Source organism: Ovis aries, chromosome 8, assembly GCF_016772045.2.
Source record: "Ovis aries strain OAR_USU_Benz2616 breed Rambouillet chromosome 8, ARS-UI_Ramb_v3.0, whole genome shotgun sequence".
Taxonomy (NCBI): domain Eukaryota; kingdom Metazoa; phylum Chordata; class Mammalia; order Artiodactyla; family Bovidae; genus Ovis; species Ovis aries.
In genome coordinates, this window is record NC_056061.1 from 58,973,721 (window position 1) to 58,994,921 (window position 21,201).

Genomic DNA, 21,201 nt, shown 5'->3' on the forward strand with positions numbered 1-21,201 from the left:
CCTCAGTAATAAAAGGTGGCTGCTATTACTGATGTTTTAATATACAAAGAAACTAAGATTCAGAGAGGTTGAATAAAACACTTGAAGTCGTACGGTAAGTTGACTGTTAACTGTGAGGTTTTACTGTCCCTCGCTGTTGCCTCAGTTTATCTCAAAACCTTCCTCACAGATCTGCCACTGCTCCGTGCTCTCCACCTCATAAGGTGCTCCATCACTTAGCTTTAGACATGTCAGACTTTCAGGTATCTGTGGGACATGCAGAACCCAAACATAAAGTCGAAATGTAGGATTTGACCCAGTATGATGTATGCATCTTCGAGTAGAAAGTGACTGACCTATGAGAGGGTTAGATTGCCCACATGGTGTGGAGTGGGGAAAATGATCAAAAGATAGAACCACTAAATCCCAGCATGTGAGGAATGGGAGGAAGAAAAGGAGTCCATATCTCCTAGACAGAGAAGGACTCATGGAAAAAATTCTAGAAGATTCTAGCAGGGTATCAGCTACTAAGTGGTTCTGAAGAGGTGGTGTATAAGAGGATCAATCATATGTAGCACAGAGGTCCAGAAAGGTAAAGACTGGGTCTGTTTATTATTGCGTGTGTCATTTAAGTGGCTTTTGGAGACTCTGGGTAAGAATAGTTTTGTTAGAGTTTTGGTAAACTAAAGCTGGATTATGACAAATGAGATGTCAGAAAGTAGAGACAAATGTGACATTCAGTTCTGTAGCCAGTGACTTCAGTCTATACTAGCTCCATTGCAGGGGCCTGGTAGGCACATGTACCTACTACAGATCCAAGTCAGCTCTAAGTGTCATATACACACACGATTTCAAAGACTTAGTGTGAAAAAGAAATTATGTAAAACATGCCATGTTCATATTTATTATATGTTGAAATGATAATGTCTTCACTATATTAGAGCAATTAACATGTAGGAATAAAAATAATTTTACATGTTGCTTTTTACATTTTTTTAAAATGCAGCTTCTAGAACATTTAAAATTATATGTGTGATTACATTCATGGCTCACATTATATTTCTATTGGACAGGACTAGTATGCCCTGTTCTTTTAAGAGAAGATCCTTTAAAAAGAAAAGATAGCAAGTAAATAGTTTCTATAGATGCAAGGTTAAGTGGAAGGACTTTTTAATTTGTCTGTGCCTGAACCACCCCCTCACCCCAGGAAAGGGAGAGGTTGAAGGGAAGGTAAGAGAGTGTGAGCAGTGGAACATGATTTCCCAGTAGGTGAGGCTCAGAAGTCATACTTGCATGTGGAGGAATGGGATCTTCTCTTCTGACATGAGGAGTTGAGAACAGATCTGCTGCTAAGTTGCTTCAGTCGTGTCTGACTCTGTGCGACCCCATAGATGGCAGCCCACCAGGCTCCCCCGTCCCTGGGATTCTCAAGGCAAGAACACTGGAGTGGGTTGCCATTGCCTTCTCCAATGCATGAAAGTGAAAAGTGAAAGTGAAGTCGCTCAGTCGTGTCTGACTCTGCAACACCATGGACTGCAGCCTACCAGGCTCTCCATCCATGGGATTTTCCAGGCAAGAGAACAGATCTAAATTTAGATAAATATTTAGGTGGGGATAGAGACAGGCAAGTTGAGAGCATCTCGAGTACAAAAGGTGTTCAGGTTTAATAGCTCACATAGATCGAATCTAGGAGAAAATGATGTGACCTGCAAAATTTTTTGACTAAATTAGGATTTTTGTGTATTTGGGATTATATCTTTTCTTTCCTTTTTTTTTTCTTTTTTTTGGTCATAAGGAGCTTTTTGTTAAGATAATTCATAATGAAGACTTACACCTGATCTAAAAATAAAGTGCTATTCTTGACACAATTTATGTTACTTACAGGAGAGTTTGAAACTGTGCAAAGCCCCTCCACACCCATCAAAGATCTTGATGAGAGAACCTGCAGGAGTTCTGGGTCAAAGTCCAGAGGAAGAGGCCGGAAAAATAATCCCTCCCCGCCTCCTGACAGTGACCTGGAGGTATGCTGACTTATCTTTAAGAGACGTAATAGATGTTTTATTCTGTTGGATATGTTCTATACTTTATAGTTTCATGAAGTTTCAAACTTAAAAGAAAAGGACATATAATGAAATGAGTGGACCTACATGGAAGCTGGCATTTCACAGCTCTAAAATTGGAGATATCATCCATTATAATACAAAATTGAAGACAGTAACTTAAAAATGATGCTTTACAAATTCCAGGCTGGAGATAGTTGAATCTTTTGACACAAAAGGCACAAATAGAAAATTATTATTTAAAAACACAGCCATTGTGCAATAAGAAACGCTCATTTGGGAGTAGTAGGGTAATGAAAGGTGTTCATATAGGTCAGTAAATTTTAAAAGATAAAATTAATCTGTATGGAAAGGAAAGGTGATCATCGGATAATGAGAAAAATTCTAATCATTTGGTAAAATGATTTATATCTGTGACATTTTTTCAAGTTGGGATGGATCTCTTGAAATATATTCATACTAGGCAGGCTGACTTTTATTACAAAACATCAGAAGAAACTGTTCTTAACTATAATGTGCTACTTCTTATATAACTGAGTATTTTAATTATGAAAAAAAGTTAAATCTTCAGATTTAGTAAGGTCAAGGAATAATCATTGTACCACTTCCTAAGACATCAGTTCCTTGATGTTTTCAACTAAAAAAGATGCATAACTTGAAAGTTGCGAGTTAAGTTTTATTTGGGTCAAAATGAGGACTGCTGCCCCGGAGGCAGCATGTCAGAGAGCTCTGAGAGACTGCTCCTTAGCGGCAGTGGGGGAAGGTCAATATATAAGGTTTTGGTGAAGGGGGAGTTCAATACCATTAAGCACTCATTTTACAAAAGGTTTTTTGTTAGTCATAAGGATCTGATGTCACCATGAAGGGATTTAGTGCTTCTCTAGACATGCTCAAAATTCTCTAAGCCAAGCTTCAACATTCTCTAAGCCAAGCTTCAACAGTATGTGAACCGTGAACTTTCAGATGTTGAAGCTGGATTTAGAAAAGACAGAGGAACCAGAGATCAAATTGCCAACATCCATTGGATCATCGAAAAAGCAAGAGAGTTCCAGAAAAACATCTCCTTCTGCTTTATTGACTATGCCAAAGCCTTTGACTGTGTGGACCACAGCAAGAGATGGAAATACCAGACCACCGGACCTGCCTCCTGAGAAATCTGTATGCAGGGCAAGAAGCAACAGTTAGAACTGGACAAGGAACAACAACTGGTTCCAAACTGGGAAAGGAGTACATCAAGGCTGCATATTGTCACCCTGCTTATTTAACTTATATGCAGAGTACATCATGAGAAACGCTGGGCTGGAAGAAGCACAAGCTGGGATCAAGATTGCCAGGAGAGATATCAATAACCTCAGATATGCCAATGACAACACCCTTATGGCTGAAAGTGAAGAAGAACTAAAGGGCCTCTTAATGAAAGTTAAAGAGGAGAGTGAAAAAGTTGGCTTAAAACTCAACATTCAGAAAACTAAGATCATGGCATCTGGTCCCACCACTTCATGGCAAACAGATGTGGTAACAGTGGAAACAGTGTCAGACTTTATTTTGGGGGGCTCCAAAATCACTGCAGATGGTGATTGCAGCCATGAAATTAAAAGATGCTTACTCCTTGGAAGGAAAGTGATGACCAACCTAGATAGCATATTGAAAAGCAGAGACATTACTTTGCCAACAAAGGTCTGTCTAGTCAAGGCTATGGTTTTTCCAGTGGTCATGTATGGATGTGAGAGTTGGACTGTGAAGAAAGCTGAGTACTGAAGAATTGATGCTTTTGAACTGTGGTGTTGGAGAAGACTCTTGAGAGTCCCTTGGACTGCAAGGAGATCCAACCAGTCCATTCTAAAGGAAATTGGTCCTGGGTGTTCTTTGGAAGGACTGATGCTAAAGCTGAAACTCATCCTTTGGCCACCTGATGCAAAGAACTGACTCTTTGGAAAAGACCCTGATGCTGGGAAAGATTGAAGGTGGGAGTAAAAGGGGATGACAGAGGACAAGATGGTTGGATGGCATCACTGACTCGATGGATATGAGTTTGGATAAACTCCGGGAGTTGGTGATGGACAGGGAGGCCCGGCGTGCTGCAGTCCATGGGGTTGCAGAGAGTCAGACATGACTGAGTGACTGAACTGAACTGAACTGAACTGAACATGAGGAGATACAAAGATTGAGGCCATAAAATCTGTTCCTAAAAATATTCAACTATCTAAAAACCTGTCCCACCAGATTCCGTGGAGCACAGGGTACCTCATTCCACCTGAACTCTCTCAGAGGTTGTTGAAGGTCAACAGCTTATAGCAGCCTGGGGTTCAGTCTCTGTAGAGGCAGATGGCAAATGCTTTTGTTGTCCAGTCGTTGGCAGTGCTCTTGGTAAGTGCCAGTTTTTGGTTGACAATGTGAACAACAACAGTAGCAGATTAAAATGCCTTCAGGAAGGTAGAAGGTGATATAAATGAGTGGGCTGGGCTAGGGAGCCTGCAGATATTGAAGAAGAGGAAGCCCTGGCCAGTCTCAAGGGGCTCCTGCATCACTGCCCCATGGAAGATCAGCCAGCATTGCTACAGATCAGAAGTTTGTCCACTGCAGTCAGAACCCTGAACTTTGTGAGAAGTCTAATCTCCAAATGTTGGTCAATTATTTGAAATCTTTCAAAACAGTGTGCAGGCCAAACAACATATCTTATCACCTAATGTGACCCAAAGGTCCACACATTACAATTTGTATTTAGGGATTGCTCATTGATTCTTTTAAATATTTTTAAAATTTTAATTCTTAAAGTAAAATAGTGTATATTGTTTGATGCTGTTTTCATAAATGTACATTTGCAATACTGAAAAAAGAGCTACCTAAATGCAGTGATGGTAGATACTACCTAAATATAGTAAGCTAAAAGATGATTTCCATTTTGCTTTTCCTTCTGAGTGCCTGATTCTTTTTTTAAAACAATAAAACATGATTATTACTTTTTTGATCAGAAAAAAAATTAATTCTTTGCATGAATTGCTAAACTTCATCATCTAAAATTTTGTAAAAGCACACTTTTATCATAAAATCTAAATGTGTCTTCTTGGAAATTAAGTGCAAGTAAATATTTGGATGAATTCTTTCAAATTAGGACATCTGAATTAAGCTTATTATATTTGTTTGTCACTCTTCCTTCTAGGTTTTACAGGAAATAAATCTGGCAAATTTGGGGGAAAAAAATAATAGAGTAGCATCTGTTTTCCAGCCGCTAAGTTGTGTCCAAGTCTTTGTGACCCCATGAACTGCAGCACGCCAGGCTTCCCTGTCCTTCATTATCTCCCAGAGTTTGCTCACTCATGTGCATTGAGACAGTGATACCAACCAACCATCTCATCCTCTGTTGGCCCCTTCTTCTCCTGCTCTCAATCTTTCACATCATTAAGGTCTTTTCCAATGAGTCAGCTCTTTACATCATGTGGCCCAAGTATTGGAGCTTCAGCTTCAACATCAGTCCTTCCAATGAATATTCAAGGTTGATTTCTTTGCTGTCCAAGGGACTCAGTTTTCTATACGGTAGTGTCAAGATGATAGCCAACAATAAAGCAAAATGCTTTCTGCCTATAAAGAGATTTCTCTTTCCTTAGAACTTGATGGTTCTCTGATATTTATCTTTTTCTCCAGCGTGTGTTTGTCTGGGACTTGGATGAAACCATCATTGTTTTCCACTCACTGCTCACAGGATCTTATGCCCAGAAGTATGGCAAGGTAAGGATTCAAGAAACTTTATCCCAAGACACCTTGTTAGAATTTTATTTTGAATAAATTTGAAAGCCATTTAAAAATGCATTGAAGTGTTTTTATTGCAGCCTATCAAATCTGCTCTTATTTATTTATTTCTAGTAGCTCATTGTTATTCAGCATGAACTAAAAAATTTTATAAAGCATAATTTAAAATTGTATTCTTTTTTCCTTCTTCAATATAACTTTGAGTTTTCTACATGAGAAACAAAGCTTCTTATTCCAACATAGTTATTTTAGAAAATGTTTTCATAAATTGAAATGGACTTTAAACATTATGAAATGTATATTATCTTCTAATACAGGAACTTCAAGAAACTGTTTGAATTAGCTTGTTGCACCAAATGTTGCTATGAAATGGCATTTGAAATAAGAAGTAATCTTTTGTCTGTCAGGTCCTTTGGATTTATGAATATAATTATTTTTTGGTAACTTTGAGGAAGCATATTGTAGTGACTGAGGGTAATATGCCTTCACACACAAATATTGAGACAGATGGTCTCATTACTTTCCTTTGTCTTTTGCCATTATTTTTATAGTCCACTTGCTTCTTATACCAGTGTTGTTTTATAGGCATGTGAGGTTGTTTCAAAGACTGATGCACCTGCAACAGACTTTTCAGCTGGAAACGCCATTTGAGTCTTTAATTCTGTAGGACTCATAGTCTAACGAGAGTCAGTTCACAGCATGGTCTGCCTTTGATCACTGTAGTCAAAGTTGTAGCTGACCGGTCCCTTTTCATATGATGCAGAAGTGTCCCCTTAAATCTTTACAGTGTCACACGGTTTTACAGGGTCTCATGTCAGCTCAACATGCAGTGTGTAACAACTTTGTTAAGCTTTGTAGCTTTGTCTTGTTGTTGTTGTTGTTGTTCAGTCACTCAGTCATGTTCAAGTCTTTGTGACCCCATGGACTGCCTTATGCCAGGCTTTCCTGTCCATCACCATCTCCTGGGGCTTGCTCAAACTCATGTCCGTTGAGTCTGTGATGCCAACTTCTAGCGATAAATTAATTTCACTAAAACATTGCCTCCTAAATTGCACTCTTAGTGAATCTGCAGTGAATTATAGTATAGGTAATGAAAGTTGCCCTCCCAGTCAGTCTCTCTGATCAGGAAGCTTCCATAAGCCTCTTATCCTTCTCCATCAGAGGGTAGACAGAATGAAAACCATAATCACAGAAAACTAATCGAACTGATCACATGGACCACAGCCTTGTCTAACTCAATGAAACTATGAGCCATGCCATGTAGGGCCACTGAAGACAGACGGGTCCTAGTGGAGAGGTCTGATAAAACGTGGTCCACTGGAGAAGGGGATGGCAAGCCACTTCAGTATTCTTGCCTTGAGAACTCCATGAACAGTATGAGAAGGCAAAATGATAGGATACTGAAAGAGGAACTCCCCAGGTTGGTAGGTGCCCAGTATGCTACTGGAGATCAGTGGAGAACTAACTCCAGAAAGAATGAAAGGATGGAGCCAAAGCAAAAACAACATGCGTTGTGGATGTGACAGGTGATAGAAGCAAGGTCCTATGCTGTAAAGAGCAACATTGCATAGGAACTGGGAATGTTAGGTCCATGAATCAAGGTAAATTAGAAGTGCTCAAACAGGAGATGGCAAGAGTGAACATCAACATTTTAGGAATCAGTGAAATAAAATGGACTGGAATGGGCAAATTTAATTCAGATGACCATTATATCTACTACAGTGGACAAGAATCTCTTAGAAGAAATTGAGTAGTTCTCATAGTCAACAAGAGTCTGAAATGCAGTTCTTGGGTGCTGGCTCAAAAATGACAGAATGATCTGTGTTCATTTCCAAGGCAAACCATTCAATATCACAGTAATCCAGGTCCATGCCCCAAGCAGTAAGGCTGAAAGCTGAAGTTGAATGGTTCTATGAAGACCTACAAGACCTTCTAGAACTAACACCCCAAAAAGATGTCCTTTTCATCATAGTGACTGGAGTGCAAAAGTAGGAAGTCAAGAAATACCTGGAGTAGCAGGCAAATTTGGCCTTGGAGTACAAAATGAAGCAGCGCAAAGGCTAACAGAGTTTTGCCAAGAGAACCCATTGTCATAGCAAACACCCTCTACAACACAAGAGAAGACTCTACACATGGACGTCAGCAGATGGTCAGTACTGAAATCAGACTGATTATATTCTTTGCAGCCAAAGTTGGAGAAGCTTTATACAGTCAGCAGAAAACAAGACCAGGAGCTGACTCTGGCTCAGATCATAAACTCCTTATTGCAAAATTCAAATCTTAAAGTGAAGAAGGAGGGAAAACCACTAGACCATTCAGGTATGATCTAAATCAAATCCCTTATGATTATACAGTTGAAGTGACAAATAGATTCAAGGGATTAGATCTGATAGAGTGCCTGAAGAACTATGGATGGAGGTTCGTGACATTGTACAGGAGGCATTGATCAAGACTGTCCCCAAGAAGAAGAAATGCAAAAGGCAAAATGGTGGTCTGAGGAGGCCTTATAAAGAGCTGAGAAAAGAAGAGAAGCAAAAGGCAAAGGAGAAAAGGAGAGATATACCCTTCTGAATGCAGAGTTCCAAAGAATAGCAAGGGGAGATAAGAAAGCCTTCCTCAGTGATCAGTGCAAAGAAATAGAGAAAAACAATAGAATTGGAAAGACTAGAGGTCTCTTCAAGAAAATTAAGGATACCAACAGAACATTTCATGCAAAGATGGGCACAAAAAGGACTGAAATGGTATGGACCTGACAGAAGCAGAAGATATTAAGAAGAAGTGGCAAGAATACACAGAAGAACTCTACAAAAAAGATCTTCATGACACAGATAACCATGATGGTGTGATCACTCACCTAGAGCCGGGTATCCTGGAATGTGAAGTCAAGCGGGCCTTAAAAAGCAGCACTACGAACAAAGCTAGTGGAGGTGATGGAATTCCAGTTAAGCTATTTCAAATTCTAAAAGATGATGCTCTTAAAGTGCTACACTCAGTATGCCAGCAAATTTGAAAAACTCAGCAGTGGCCACAAGACTGGAAAAGGTCAGATTTCATTCCAATCCCAAAGAAGGGCAATGCCAAAGAATGTTCAAACTACTGCACAATTGCACGCATCTCACAAGCTAGCAAAGATGCTCAAAATACTCCAAGCCAGGCTTCAACAGTACATGAACTGTGAACTTCCAGATGTTCAAGCTGGATTTAGAAAAGACAGAGGAACCAGAGATCAAATTGCCAGAATCTATTGGTTCATAGAAAAAGCAAGAAAATTCCAGAAAAACATCTTCTGTTTTATTGATTACACCAAAGCCTTTGCCTGTGTAGATCACAACAAACTGGAAAATTCTTCAAGAGATGGGAATACCAGACCACCTGACCTGCCTTCTGAGAAATCTGTATGCAGGTCAAGAAGCAACAGTTAGAACTGGACATGGAACAACAGACTGGTTCCAAATCTGGAAAGGAGTATGTCAAGGCTGTATATTGTCACCCTGCTTATTTAACTGATATGCAGAGTACATCATGCGAAATTCCAGGCTGGATGAAGTGCAAACTGGAATCACGATTGCCGGGAGAAATATCAATGACCTCAGATACGAGGATGACACCAACCTTATGACAGAAAGTGAAGAAGAACTAAAGAGCTTCTTAATGAAAATGAAAGAGGAGAGTGAAAAAGCTGACATCTGGTCCCTTCACTTCATGGCAGATAGATGGGGAAACAATGGAAACAGTGAGAGATTTTATTTTGGGGGGGCTCCAAAATCACTGCAGATGGTGACTGCAGCTATGAAATTAAAAGACACTTGCTCTTTGGAAGAAAAGCTATGACCAACCTAAACAGCATATTAAAAAGCAAAGACATTGCTTTGCCAACAAAGGTCCATCTAGTCAAAGCTATGGTTTTTCCAGTAGTCACGTATGGATGTGAGAGTTGAACCATAAAGAAAGCTGAGTGCCGAAGAATTGATGCTTTTGAACTGTGGTATTGGAGAAGACTCTTGAGAGTCCCTTGGACTGCAAGGAGATCCAGCCAGTCTATCCTAAAGGAAATCAGTCCTGAATATTCATTGGAAGGACTGATGCTAAAGCTGAAACTCCAATTCTTTGGCCACCTGATGCGAAGAACTGACTCATTTGAAAAGACCCTGATGCTGAGAAAGATTGAAGGTAGGAGGAGAAGGGGACGAAAGAGGGTTAGATGGTTGGATGGCATATCCAACTCAATGGACATGAGTTTGAGCAAGCTCTGGGAGTTGGTGATAGACAGGGAAGCCTGGCGTGCTGCAGTCCATGGGGTCCCGAACAGTTGGACATGACTGAGTGACTAAATTGAACTGAATGAAAGTTGCTAAACAGATGAAAGGTAACAATCTTGTATAATGACCATTTTGAAAAGGGAGTCTTGCACAGAGTTATGGTCGAGAATGAATGAACTTGTGGTTGCTGGGGGGAAAGGATAGGGGGAAAATATAGTTAGGGAGTTGAAGATGGCCAATACACACTGATGTATTTAATGGATAACCTAGAAGGACCTACTGTATAGCACAGGGAACTCTGTTTATGTGGCAGCCAGGATGGGAGGGGAGTTTGGGGGGAAATGGATACATGGTATATGTATGCCTGAGTCCCCTTTGCTGTTTACTTCAAACTATCACAGCATTGTTTGTTAATTGGCTATACCCCAATACAATTTAAAAAAAAAAACAGATTCTATATGCAAAACACAAAAGCAAAAGGAGTCTTAGCCCCTTTATCACAATCATTATTATCTTAATTCAGTGGTCTCCAGGATGGATGCTTACGTGTCACATACACACAAAGTGTTTCATTGAGATAAAGAGAAAACATATTGACGTGTGTATGTATACACACACACGTGTGTATATGCCCCACAATTTCTACTGTTGTCTGTTTCACAATGCAGGTACATTATAAATACATGTAAATGATTACAACTTTAAAAATATGTATATGATTTATAAATAAATTAACTATATATGAATTTGGGGTACAAACTCAAATTCTATTACTGATAGAACATATAGTGTAAAAAGTTTCCAGACAGCAATTGAAAGCATTTTCTTCTGCAATAATTTTAGCTTATGTGGAATATGCAGTAAATCCTGTTGAGCTGATTGCAGTATTTATATGCTGTTTCATATTAGATAAATGTTTACAATTAACAGTCTAACTTGAACACACAAATTCAAATAAAGTTCCCTTCAAAATATTCACCATTAGAGGCTGTACCTAAATATCTGTGTTGCTTCCATTGTGCCAAATCAGTGGTGGAACTCGTCTTTTGGGATTATCTTTAGATTTTTTAAATATTTCCTGATTTCAAACCTTTATCCTTTTGTGGTAATCATGATCTTTAGAAATAGGAGAATAATTTGAACCCAAGGCAATAAATAAAGAACACAGTTAAAATGTCTCTCTCTGTGTGTGTGTGTGTGTATATATATATATATATATATATGTATTTTTTTTCTTTTTGTCAAAAATATTTTAAAGTTTTTACCATGCCAGAACTGAGCACAGCCTTCCATTTGGGATAAGAAGGAGCTCCAATAAAGTAGCAAAAAAAAAAGAATATCATTTAAAAAAAAAAACGAACATCAAATAATGAGGCTGCTTTTCTTGCATGACTCAGAAACTGGCTCTAAGAGCAGTTCCAAAAGCAGCCTTCTCCTGCTTTCTTCAGCAGTGACATGTCACTGAAATAACCATCACCTCCCAGGATAGCCCCCTGGTCATACAGCATTCATTTCACAAACAAATTCCATTATTTTAAAGAATTATCAAAATGCGTGGTTCACATAGAAAGCAGAGGCATTCTCTATGCCTACAGAGGCTTAAAACAGCAGAGCTTGCAGAGTGGGCAGGGCAAAGTGATGGAGAAAAGGGCACCACTGTTTATTTAATACCCATGATATGCCAGGAGTTAAGCGTCACAAACATTTTAAGGGATGGGTTGTTCTCCCCAGTCTGTACATGAGGAAGAATGCTCAGAGAGGGAATAAGATGTGTGCAAAGTCACAGACCTAGACAATGGCAGAGATGAGGCCCGGGGCCCTGGACATTTGACCCTAAACCCCATGTTGTTTCTGCTAATAGAATATCACATGGCATAGACAAGTAAGCTACCATGAACACAATATATAAGTGACATTTCCTGAAACAAGATTGGACAATTAAGTATGTATAGGCAGTTGTGTGAGTTCTCCTTTAAGTTGGAATAATTCTAAATATCTTGTCTCAGATCACTGGGATCGTTTTCCATCAAAAGGAAAAACTTAAGAAATATTCAGTGAAATAGAACGTCCAGACAGATATGCTTACAGTGGTACAGAACAGCAAAAGGATCAGGGGCATGTTGGAAAGGTGTGGGAAGATAAGCCTACCTCTCTACCTGCCACATGGTAGCACCTGTGTTTGGTATTTCACAAGCAGTAGGGATTGGGGCTAATGACAAGAGCCTTTGAGTTGGACAAACCTAACTTTGAAAGCCGAGTGTTGATGCTTACAGCTTTCTGATCTTGGGAAAATTAATTCTTCATTCTCAATTGCTGTAAAATGGGAATAATATTGTCTTATAGTGAATGAGAAAGAGATAACATGTTAATGGCTTAGCAGAACATTTGATGTGAATTGTTGCTCAAAAAATTGTAACTGTGATTAGTCATTTTTACAAATGTTATCCAACTTAATGCTCATAACCCACTCTGCTGTAATTTATTGTGAGCCAAGTTCTGTGGATGAGGAGACTGGGTTTTTAGGGTTTGAGAAAATCAACCAAGGTCACAGAATGTTAAATGCTGGTACAAATATTGGAAACCAGGTCATTCTCGTAACACAGCTTTGTCCTTAATACTGTTTCTCTGCTACAGGAAGGGGACCTGCTGTAGCTGACCATGTTGAATAATGGTTTACTCAGGGAAATTTGAAAAAATTAGAGTGAAAATGTTTTTAGGCTCAATATTTTCCAATCAAAATGAAAGTACCTTTATTGAGTTCCATGAAAAACAACTTAGATGACTTTGTTTATTGAATTATTGCTTATTTATTTTTAAAAGTAATTTGGTCATTGACATTTTTTCTTTTTTTTAATTTTTCTTTTTTTTTTTTTTACAGTAGGTTCTTGTTGGTTATCTATTTGAAATATAGCAGTGTGTACATGTCAATCCCAAGTTCCCAATCTATCTCCCCACCCTCCCCCTGCTGGCAGGGGGGGACCATAAGTTGGTTCTCTAAGTCTGTGAATCTATTTCTGCTTTGTACATTAGTTCATTTGTATCATTTCTTTCTAGATTCCATACAGAATTGGTATCATATCATAATTATTGACATTTTTCTTAATATCAATAAGGAAATTGGTGTTGTAGTCTAGCTAGTAAGACATTAATATCTTGGCATATTAAGAAGTGGCTTAATAAGGAATGTTGTTTTATCAGACCCAACTTCTGAAGCTGGGGACCACATGCAGCTCAGGAGACATTTGAAGGGGACAGAGAGGACATTGGGTCGTCTCAGCTCTACCACATGCTAGAGCTCCAAGAACAGCTATGTTCATCTAACAAATATTTACTTATCAACAAATATTTACTCAACAGAGGCATACATGCTTCCTGCTCTCATGGAGCTTCCAAGCAAGTGAAATTATTTCAGATTTTGGTAGCTGCTTTGAAGACAATAAAAACTAGGTCAGATAGAAATTGACAGGGGAAGGAAGGTGACTGGGGAGGTGACATTGATACTGAGACCTGAATTACAAGAAGGCGCTGCGTACAGATTAGGTGGGGAAGGAGCGTGGAGGGGCGAGTTCCAGGCAGAGGACACAGAAGGGCCCTGAGGCGGGAACAATCTCCCAGTGTTCCAGGAATATAAAGGAGCAGTGTGACTGGAAGGGTGTATACGAGGGGGAGAAACACAAGGATGAAAGCAGAGAGGCAGGCAGGGGGCCGCAGCAGCTCCCCCATAAGGCGTTTGGGATTCATTTAGGTGCAGTGGAAGCTGTTGTAGGGTTTTAGATTGACTTGGGACCTGGCGGTTTAAGATCGACTGCTGTGTGGAGAAAAGAGTTCAGAGGAACTTGGGTGAACCCCAGGAGATGATTTTGAAGGCTGCTGACTTTAACTGGGCTTCTCGAACAAATGTGAGCCATAGTGAGCCTCAGAGTTTGTAAAACAGAAATGGCTGGTCCCACCATCAGAGTTTCTGATCCTGTAGGTCTGAGGGGTGGGAGCCTGAGACTTTTCGTCTTTGGAATGAATTTCAATAAGGTTGCTGAAGGTCTTATTAAATGCTTTACTATCTCCTTGGCTTTCACCGCCACCCCCACCCCACGCCCCCCACCCTACGCGATGGAGACCATGTCACCCAGCTCACAAGTGGTTTGGCCAACCAGCACCCACTACTCTTCCACCTGCTCTTAATCTCTGCACTCTTTTGGTCTGTTGTCTTTCCCCACCACCTATAAAAATAAAACCCATGGATCATTTAAGAATGCCATTTTTATTCATAAATTGCTCTGTATAACTAACTTTTATGTTTTAATTTAAAAAAAACTTTAGAAGAATCCTGCTTCGGTTTATAAATAAATAATATTATGCATTTTCCAAGGATCTCCCTAAGATGCGATCATTTTGGACTCTGTTCAGTTGTCAACAGAACTGTTCCTGGGTGTTTACCGTGATGGCAAATGAAGGATGTTAGTATTTGAGTTCTGCTGCCTGTGGAACTGACTGAGCACCAGTCGGCATGTATACCAACACAGCTCTCAAATAAGAGTTTGTAAATTTGGCAGGACACAGACCAGGAATCATCCCTCATCTGTTAGAGTTTATGAAGATTATTCCCGTTCCCCGATTAAATACATATAGTATTTTACCCGAGAAGTTGCAGTAATTCCTCTTGGTTAGAGGGAGGCGTGAAGGAAGCTAAATAAATTGTGCTTCAGGGATTTAGTCTGTTTTGGAGCATTAATATGTTATGTGCTATGAGGCTATGATTCTCTGTAAAGTATTTCCACAGGAAGGAAGTAAAGCCCATAGCCCAAGTCAGGGGAAAGACTGAAAGAAAAGTGAACAGTTGTATTGTGAAATTGAAATTCAATCTCCCAATACTACCTCCGCATTTTAGACAACCTCTTACATAAGAGCGGCACTGGAGAAATGATTTGCTCATCAGGATAAATCCACTGGATACTTTTTTGTGAAACAATCCACAAACACTTACCTCGAAAGTCTCCCAAAATAGCATGAAAAGATTTTAAATGATAAGATTGTAGTGAAGATAAGTGGGGCTTTCCTGGTGGCTCAGTGGTAAAGAATCCTCGTGCTAATGCAGGAGAGACAGGTTCAATCCCTGGGGTTGGGAAGATCCCTTGGAGAAGAAATTGGAAATCCGCTCCAGTATTCCTGCCTGGAGAATCCTATGAACAGAGGAGCCTGGAGGGATATAGTCCGTGGGGTTGCAAAGAATCAGACACAACTGAAGCAACTTAGCAAACATACATGCACTGTATTTATCAATACCAGAAATTTGTAATCCGTTTATAAGATGAATTGCCTGTCAGTACCTATGTCAGTATATAAGACATGGCGCAAAGCACTGGAGATGTGATAGATATTGCTAACAGTAAACATCAAAAATAAAAAGATAATGTGAGAAAGAAAAACACATTTATTTACAAGCACAATGATTCATGCATTAATAACAGAGCAGCAATGTGGTTGCTTTTGCCTCTACCCCAATGAATGAACCATTATAAAATTTTAATGGCACGCAGTATTACAGTCATATTCATAATACAGTATCAGAGGCATTGTCACATTAAAAAAGAAAATAACACTTACCTGTGATGATAAGCTGACAGGAAGTTTTCCAGTTACTAGAGAGAGGGCTGTACTGTACAGTCATGTAACTCTTTCAAAGAAAAGTTATAAAACAGTAGGGAAACTAACACATTCTTAATTTTCTATATCTCTCACCTTATGCACATGTAAAGATAAGCTGTACACTTCAATACAAATCTTTGCACATGATGTTCTACACGACAGATAACTTAGGTAGTGATTATGGGACAAAAACATGTCATACGGTCCTTGACATACATTGATTAGGTTTATATACGAAGACACTCAACACACATACACAACAGATAAGCTTATTAACTGTCATGACGACTACTATTCATAAGGTCTTTTCCTTCATCCTCTTCACAGTGGGTAGGCTAGAGAGGAGGAGGAAGAGGAGGGGCTGGTCTTGAGGTCTCACCAGGTGGCAGAGGCGGAAGAATAGGAGGAGGTGGAAGGGGAGGCAGAACAGCAGGCATACTCAGTGTAACTTTCCAGAAATACATCACAATTTCCGCCTGACTCTGGCTTTTTCATTTCTCTATAAATGTTTCTGTAAGGCCCCATCCTTCCACTCTTTGCTTTAGTTTCAGTTCCCATATCATAGAAGGGTCCGTATCATAAAAGGAATAAAAAACCACTTTGAACAACAGAATGCTTCTGACAGATTGCCTGACATCAGTTTGTTTTAGTTTATTAATTTTTTAATTTAAATATTTTTAAAATGTTTACAATGTTGTGTTGGTTTCTGCCATACAACAACTCAAATCATTCAAAATTATACGTACATCCCCTCTCTCCCTATTCTCCCTCCTCTCCCCTGATCCCATCCCATCCCTCCAGGTCATCACAGAACAGCAGGCTGGACTCCCTGTGCTACCCAGCAACCTCTCACCAGCTATCCATCTTACACCTGATAGTGTATATGTGTTGATGCCACTTTCTCCGTTCGTCCCAGTCTCTCCCTCCCCCATGTGTCTGCAAGTCCATTCTCTACAGCTGTATCTCCCTTCCTTGCGAAAGGTTCATCAGTATCATTTTTCTAGATTCTGTGTTGCTGTTGTTGTTCAGTTGTTAAGTCGTGTCCAACTCCCTGTGACCCGATGGACTGCAGCACACCAGGATTCCCTGTCCTTCACTACCTCCTGGAGTTTGCTCAGATTCATGTCCATTGAGTCAGTGGTACTATCTAGCCATCATCCTCTGCTGCCCTCTCCGCCTTTTGCTTTCAGTCTTTCCCAGTATAGGGTGTTTTTCGATGAGTCGGCTCTTTGCATCAGGTGGCCAAAGTATTGGAGCTTCAGCTTCAGCATCAGTCCTTCCAATGAATAGTCAGGGTTGATTTCCTTTAGGACGGAATGGTTTGATCCCCTTGCTGTCCAAGGGACTCTAAAGAGTCTTATCCAGCCCCACAGATCAAAAGTATCAGTTCTTCAGCTCTCAGCCTTCTTTGTATCTGTTTTTCTCTTTCTTACTTACTTCACTCAGTATAACAGACTCTAGGTTCATCTGCCTCACTGAAACTGACTCAAATTCATTCCTTCTTATGACTGAGTGATATTCCCTTGTATATATGTACCCCATCTTCTTTATCCATTCTTTTGATGGACATCTAGGTTGCTTCCACGTCCTAGCTATTGTAAACAGTGCTGCTATGAACATTGGGGTATGTGTGTCTTTTGGCAACCCACTCCAGTACTCTTGCCTAGAAAATTCCATGGACAGAGGAGCCTTGTAGGCTATAGTCCATGGAGTTGCAAAGAGTCGGACACGACTGAGTGACTTCAGTGACTTCACTTCACTTCAGGGTATATGCCCAGTAGTGGGGTTGCTGAATCATATGGTAGATTTATTCCTAGTTTTTTCAGGAATCTCCATACTGTTCTCTGTGATGACTGTATCAGTTTACATTCCTGCTAACGGTGTAGGAGGGTTCACTTTTCTCCACATCCCCTCTGGCATTTATTGTTTGTAGATTTTTTAATGCTGGCTATTCTGACTGGTGTGAGGTGCCACCTCATTGTAGTTGTGGCTTGCCTGTCTCTAATACTTGGTGATGTTGAGCGTATTTTCTTGTGTTTATTGCCCATCTGTATGTCTTCTTTGGAGAAATGTCTGTTTAGATCTTCTGCCTTTTTGTTGTTGTTGTTTGATTGGATTGTTTTTTTTTTTTTTTCCTAATATTGAGTTGTATGAGCCGTTTATATATTCTGGAGATTAATCCTTTGTCAGCTTTTTAATTTGCAATTATTTTCTCCCGTTCTGAGGGCTGTCTTTTAATCTTGTTTATTGTTCCCTTTGCTGTGCAAAATCTTTTAAGTTTAATCAGTCCCGTTTGTTTATTTTTGTTTTTGTTTCCATTACTGTAGGTGGATCACAGAGCATCTTTCTGTGATATATATCAAAGAGTGTACAGCTTGTTTTCTGATACTGCTGCTTCTTCACCATCTAGCATTGGTTCAGAAGCACTCACCTCCATCAAGTTGTCCCCTGTTAATTCCTCTGGTGTGGTGTTTATTAGCACTTGAATTTCTCTGTGATCTATATCTTAAAACCTTTTGTCCCCACCATTCTTTGCTGTATCCACCATCTCTTTCAAGATTTTCTTGATTAGCTCTTTTGTAAATCCTGCGACATCATGCACAAAATCTGGACACAGTTTTCCCCAGTAGGAGTTATTATTACTGGCTTGATGGCTTTCAGGGCTTTTTCTGTATCAGTGATGGCATTTTCGATGACATAATCCCCGAAGATGTTCATGATGTTCTCTGTTGAGGTTCTCTTCCACAGCACTGACAATCCTTCCCATAGAGTACCCTGTATAATGAGCCTTCAAGGGCCCCCTGACCTGCTGTTCTAGACACTGAATTAGAGATGCTGTGTTTAGGAGAAAGTAGAACACTTTACAGTGCCTTCGGTGTTGAACTCATGGGGTCTGGGTAGCTAGGGGCATTGTCAGATATCCAAAGAACTTTAAAAGGCAGTCCCTTACTAAGAAGTTACTTTCTGACTCCAGGGTCAGAGCATCAATAGAACCAATCCAGCAAAAGTGTTTTCATTGTCAGGCCTTCTCGTTGTACAGTCAGAAGACTGGCAGCTGATATTTATCCTTTCCTTCAAGGCTTGGGGTTACCAGCTTTATATGTCAGGGTGATCCTGATCATAAACCCGGCTGCATTTGCACAAAACAGTGATATTAGACTGTCCTTTCCTGCCTTAAATCCTGGTCCTTGCTTCTCCTCCTTATTACCAAGTGTCCTTGGTGGCATCTTTTTTCCCAGAATTGGGCACTTTCATCTGCAGGAAATCTGTTCAGCAGATATTTTCTCTTTCTGCGATTTTCTTAATGGTGTCTGGGAACTCATCTGCTGCCTCATGGTGGATGAATCTTCTTCTCCCACTATCATGACATTTTTAAAGCCAAGCCTCTTTCTAAAATTATCACACCGTCTTTACTGGCATTAGTTTCTCCAGCTTTAGCTCCTTCACCTTCCTTTGGGTTTGAAAATGAAAGAATTAGTTGCAAGAATACTGGAGTGGGTTCCCATTCCCTTCTCCAGGGACTCTTCCCAACTCAGGGATAGAACCCAGGTCTCCTACATTGCAGGCATATTCTTAAGTTGCCAAATAATGGCTTCAGCTTTTCTCCAATCATACTGGTGTCTATAGGTATGGCTTTCTTAAAGCAATCCTGCACCCACATCAAAGCTGGATTTTCTTTGTGAGATAAACAGATATTTCTGGAAAAAAAGAAGAGTTTTGAGCCTGCTGGGGTAGCTGCAACCATGGCTTCACAAATTTCCTTTATTTTTTGCAATAGTCCTTATGCTGGATTTATTTATCTTGAGATGGAGGGCAGGCAAAGCTTCAGACTTCATAGCTACTTCTTAGCTATGGTACATACCAAGTAATTCAGGTTTTTTTCGTGTTCATGTCATGACTTTGCTTCTTCAGTGCACTTCTAGCATTTCTAGGGGCACGTCGTTTGGGTCCCCTGGAGTTGTTTAAGGTTTATGGTATTGCAGTAAACACAACACAAAATATACGAAAACTGCAAAGAGATCACTTTTTACTGTAGTATCCGATTTACTGGAGAAATGAACTGCTCACAAGGAGATGACTAGCATCACTCAGCATTTCAGGCAGATCCTTGCAACACTTGAGCTCACCAGATAACAGGAGACAGCTACAAAATTATTACAGTAGCACAATGTGGACTGTAGTTAATGTACTTCAGTTACAGTTTAATACTACATCTTTATATTTGTATACATTACTCTTGACTGTGAATGGTGTCTTGAATGGTCTGTGCATAAGTTTTGGTCAATTTTAACTTGTCTTAATAGATTTGTGTGTATCTTATGGTATTAGATGGTAAAATAGACTAGTATCCATTTATACTTTATGGATTCATGATATACCTAAATTCAGAATATTTTTTTCTATATTTCTAGGCTATGTAGTTAGCCTGCAAGTTTTTTCAAATTATTGCAAATCTCAAAAAAGTTCCAGATATTCATTGAAAAAAACTCCACATATAAATGGACCTACATGGTTCAAACCTTTGTTGCTCAAGGGTCAACTGTACATACATACGTAAAAGTAAAGATAAATCCAAGATAGTGACATTTCTCAAATCCTCAGAGGGAGTTTGAGAGATGGCAAAACTTGAAACTAATACATGAGAAATATAAGCAGTAATTTGTTTCTTAAAAAACACAAGTTCTGGAGGCACCTTTTGTAACCTTCCCTAAAGTTTCAGTCTCAGTTTATTGATTTCGGCTAATGAACATTCAGCCTCATATCTTGGGGAGTTGGAGGGGCAGATGAGATTATTAAATTTACATAACTCATCATCAACTCTCCTTTGTCTAAATTCATGTGTCACTTATCTTTACTACAATCTTTCACTAAGGTACTCATCCACCTCTCTCCAAGTCCTGAGGCTTGCCGTCATTTGTCATCTCCATCATTTTTCTCTCCATCCTGTGCTTTCTAGGTCATCCTCCCATGGTCTTTCTTGCCACTGTCTTAACTTTTCCCTTTCTATCCAAGTGCTATGCTCTAAATTATGTATTGTATAAACATAATACTATGCTATTTTTACATTTTAAAGTATTTGTGACATATTATAGGCTGGAAGCAAGTTCCATCAATCCAAAGTCTCTGTAATGGCAATGGTATATAATATAGCAGTTCTAGTTGTAGCGTATTAGTACTGCTGTAACTCCCTTCAAAGTATGTTCAATCTGTTATTAGTTTAATAAAGGTGGGTGGGCTTTATTCATTGGATTCTCTTCTGACCTAAACAATAGAAGCTAGTAGTAGTAGATAAGCTGTGTAATATTACTTTCATAGTTTCTGATTACTTAATATTGACCATTATCTAATTACAAATATGATGCTTACATCAAACACTTGAATTTTGAACAAATCATTTTAATAGAGAGGAAAAATTTGCTAGCTTTTCATGTTTACCTGCTCTCTAACAAACAGTTGGATATATGACTAAGAAAAGGGGCAGTGCAAGTCACTTGGTCTCTAAGTCCACAGAA

At 39.5% G+C, this 21,201-nt stretch overlaps 1 protein-coding gene across 39 annotated transcripts in view; it reads left to right on the forward strand.

The window, feature by feature from the left end:
- EYA4 (EYA transcriptional coactivator and phosphatase 4) overlaps window positions 1-21,201 on the forward strand; it is a 365,637-nt gene that overhangs the window by 316,809 nt on the left and 27,627 nt on the right. For all 39 annotated transcript variants that reach the window (XM_060419658.1, XM_060419662.1, XM_060419659.1 and 36 more), the window contains 2 exons: window positions 1,864-2,000; window positions 5,682-5,765. In XM_060419658.1, coding sequence (XP_060275641.1) covers window positions 1,864-2,000; window positions 5,682-5,765 — 221 coding nt within the window. The remainder of the gene's footprint in view (window positions 1-1,863; window positions 2,001-5,681; window positions 5,766-21,201) is intronic.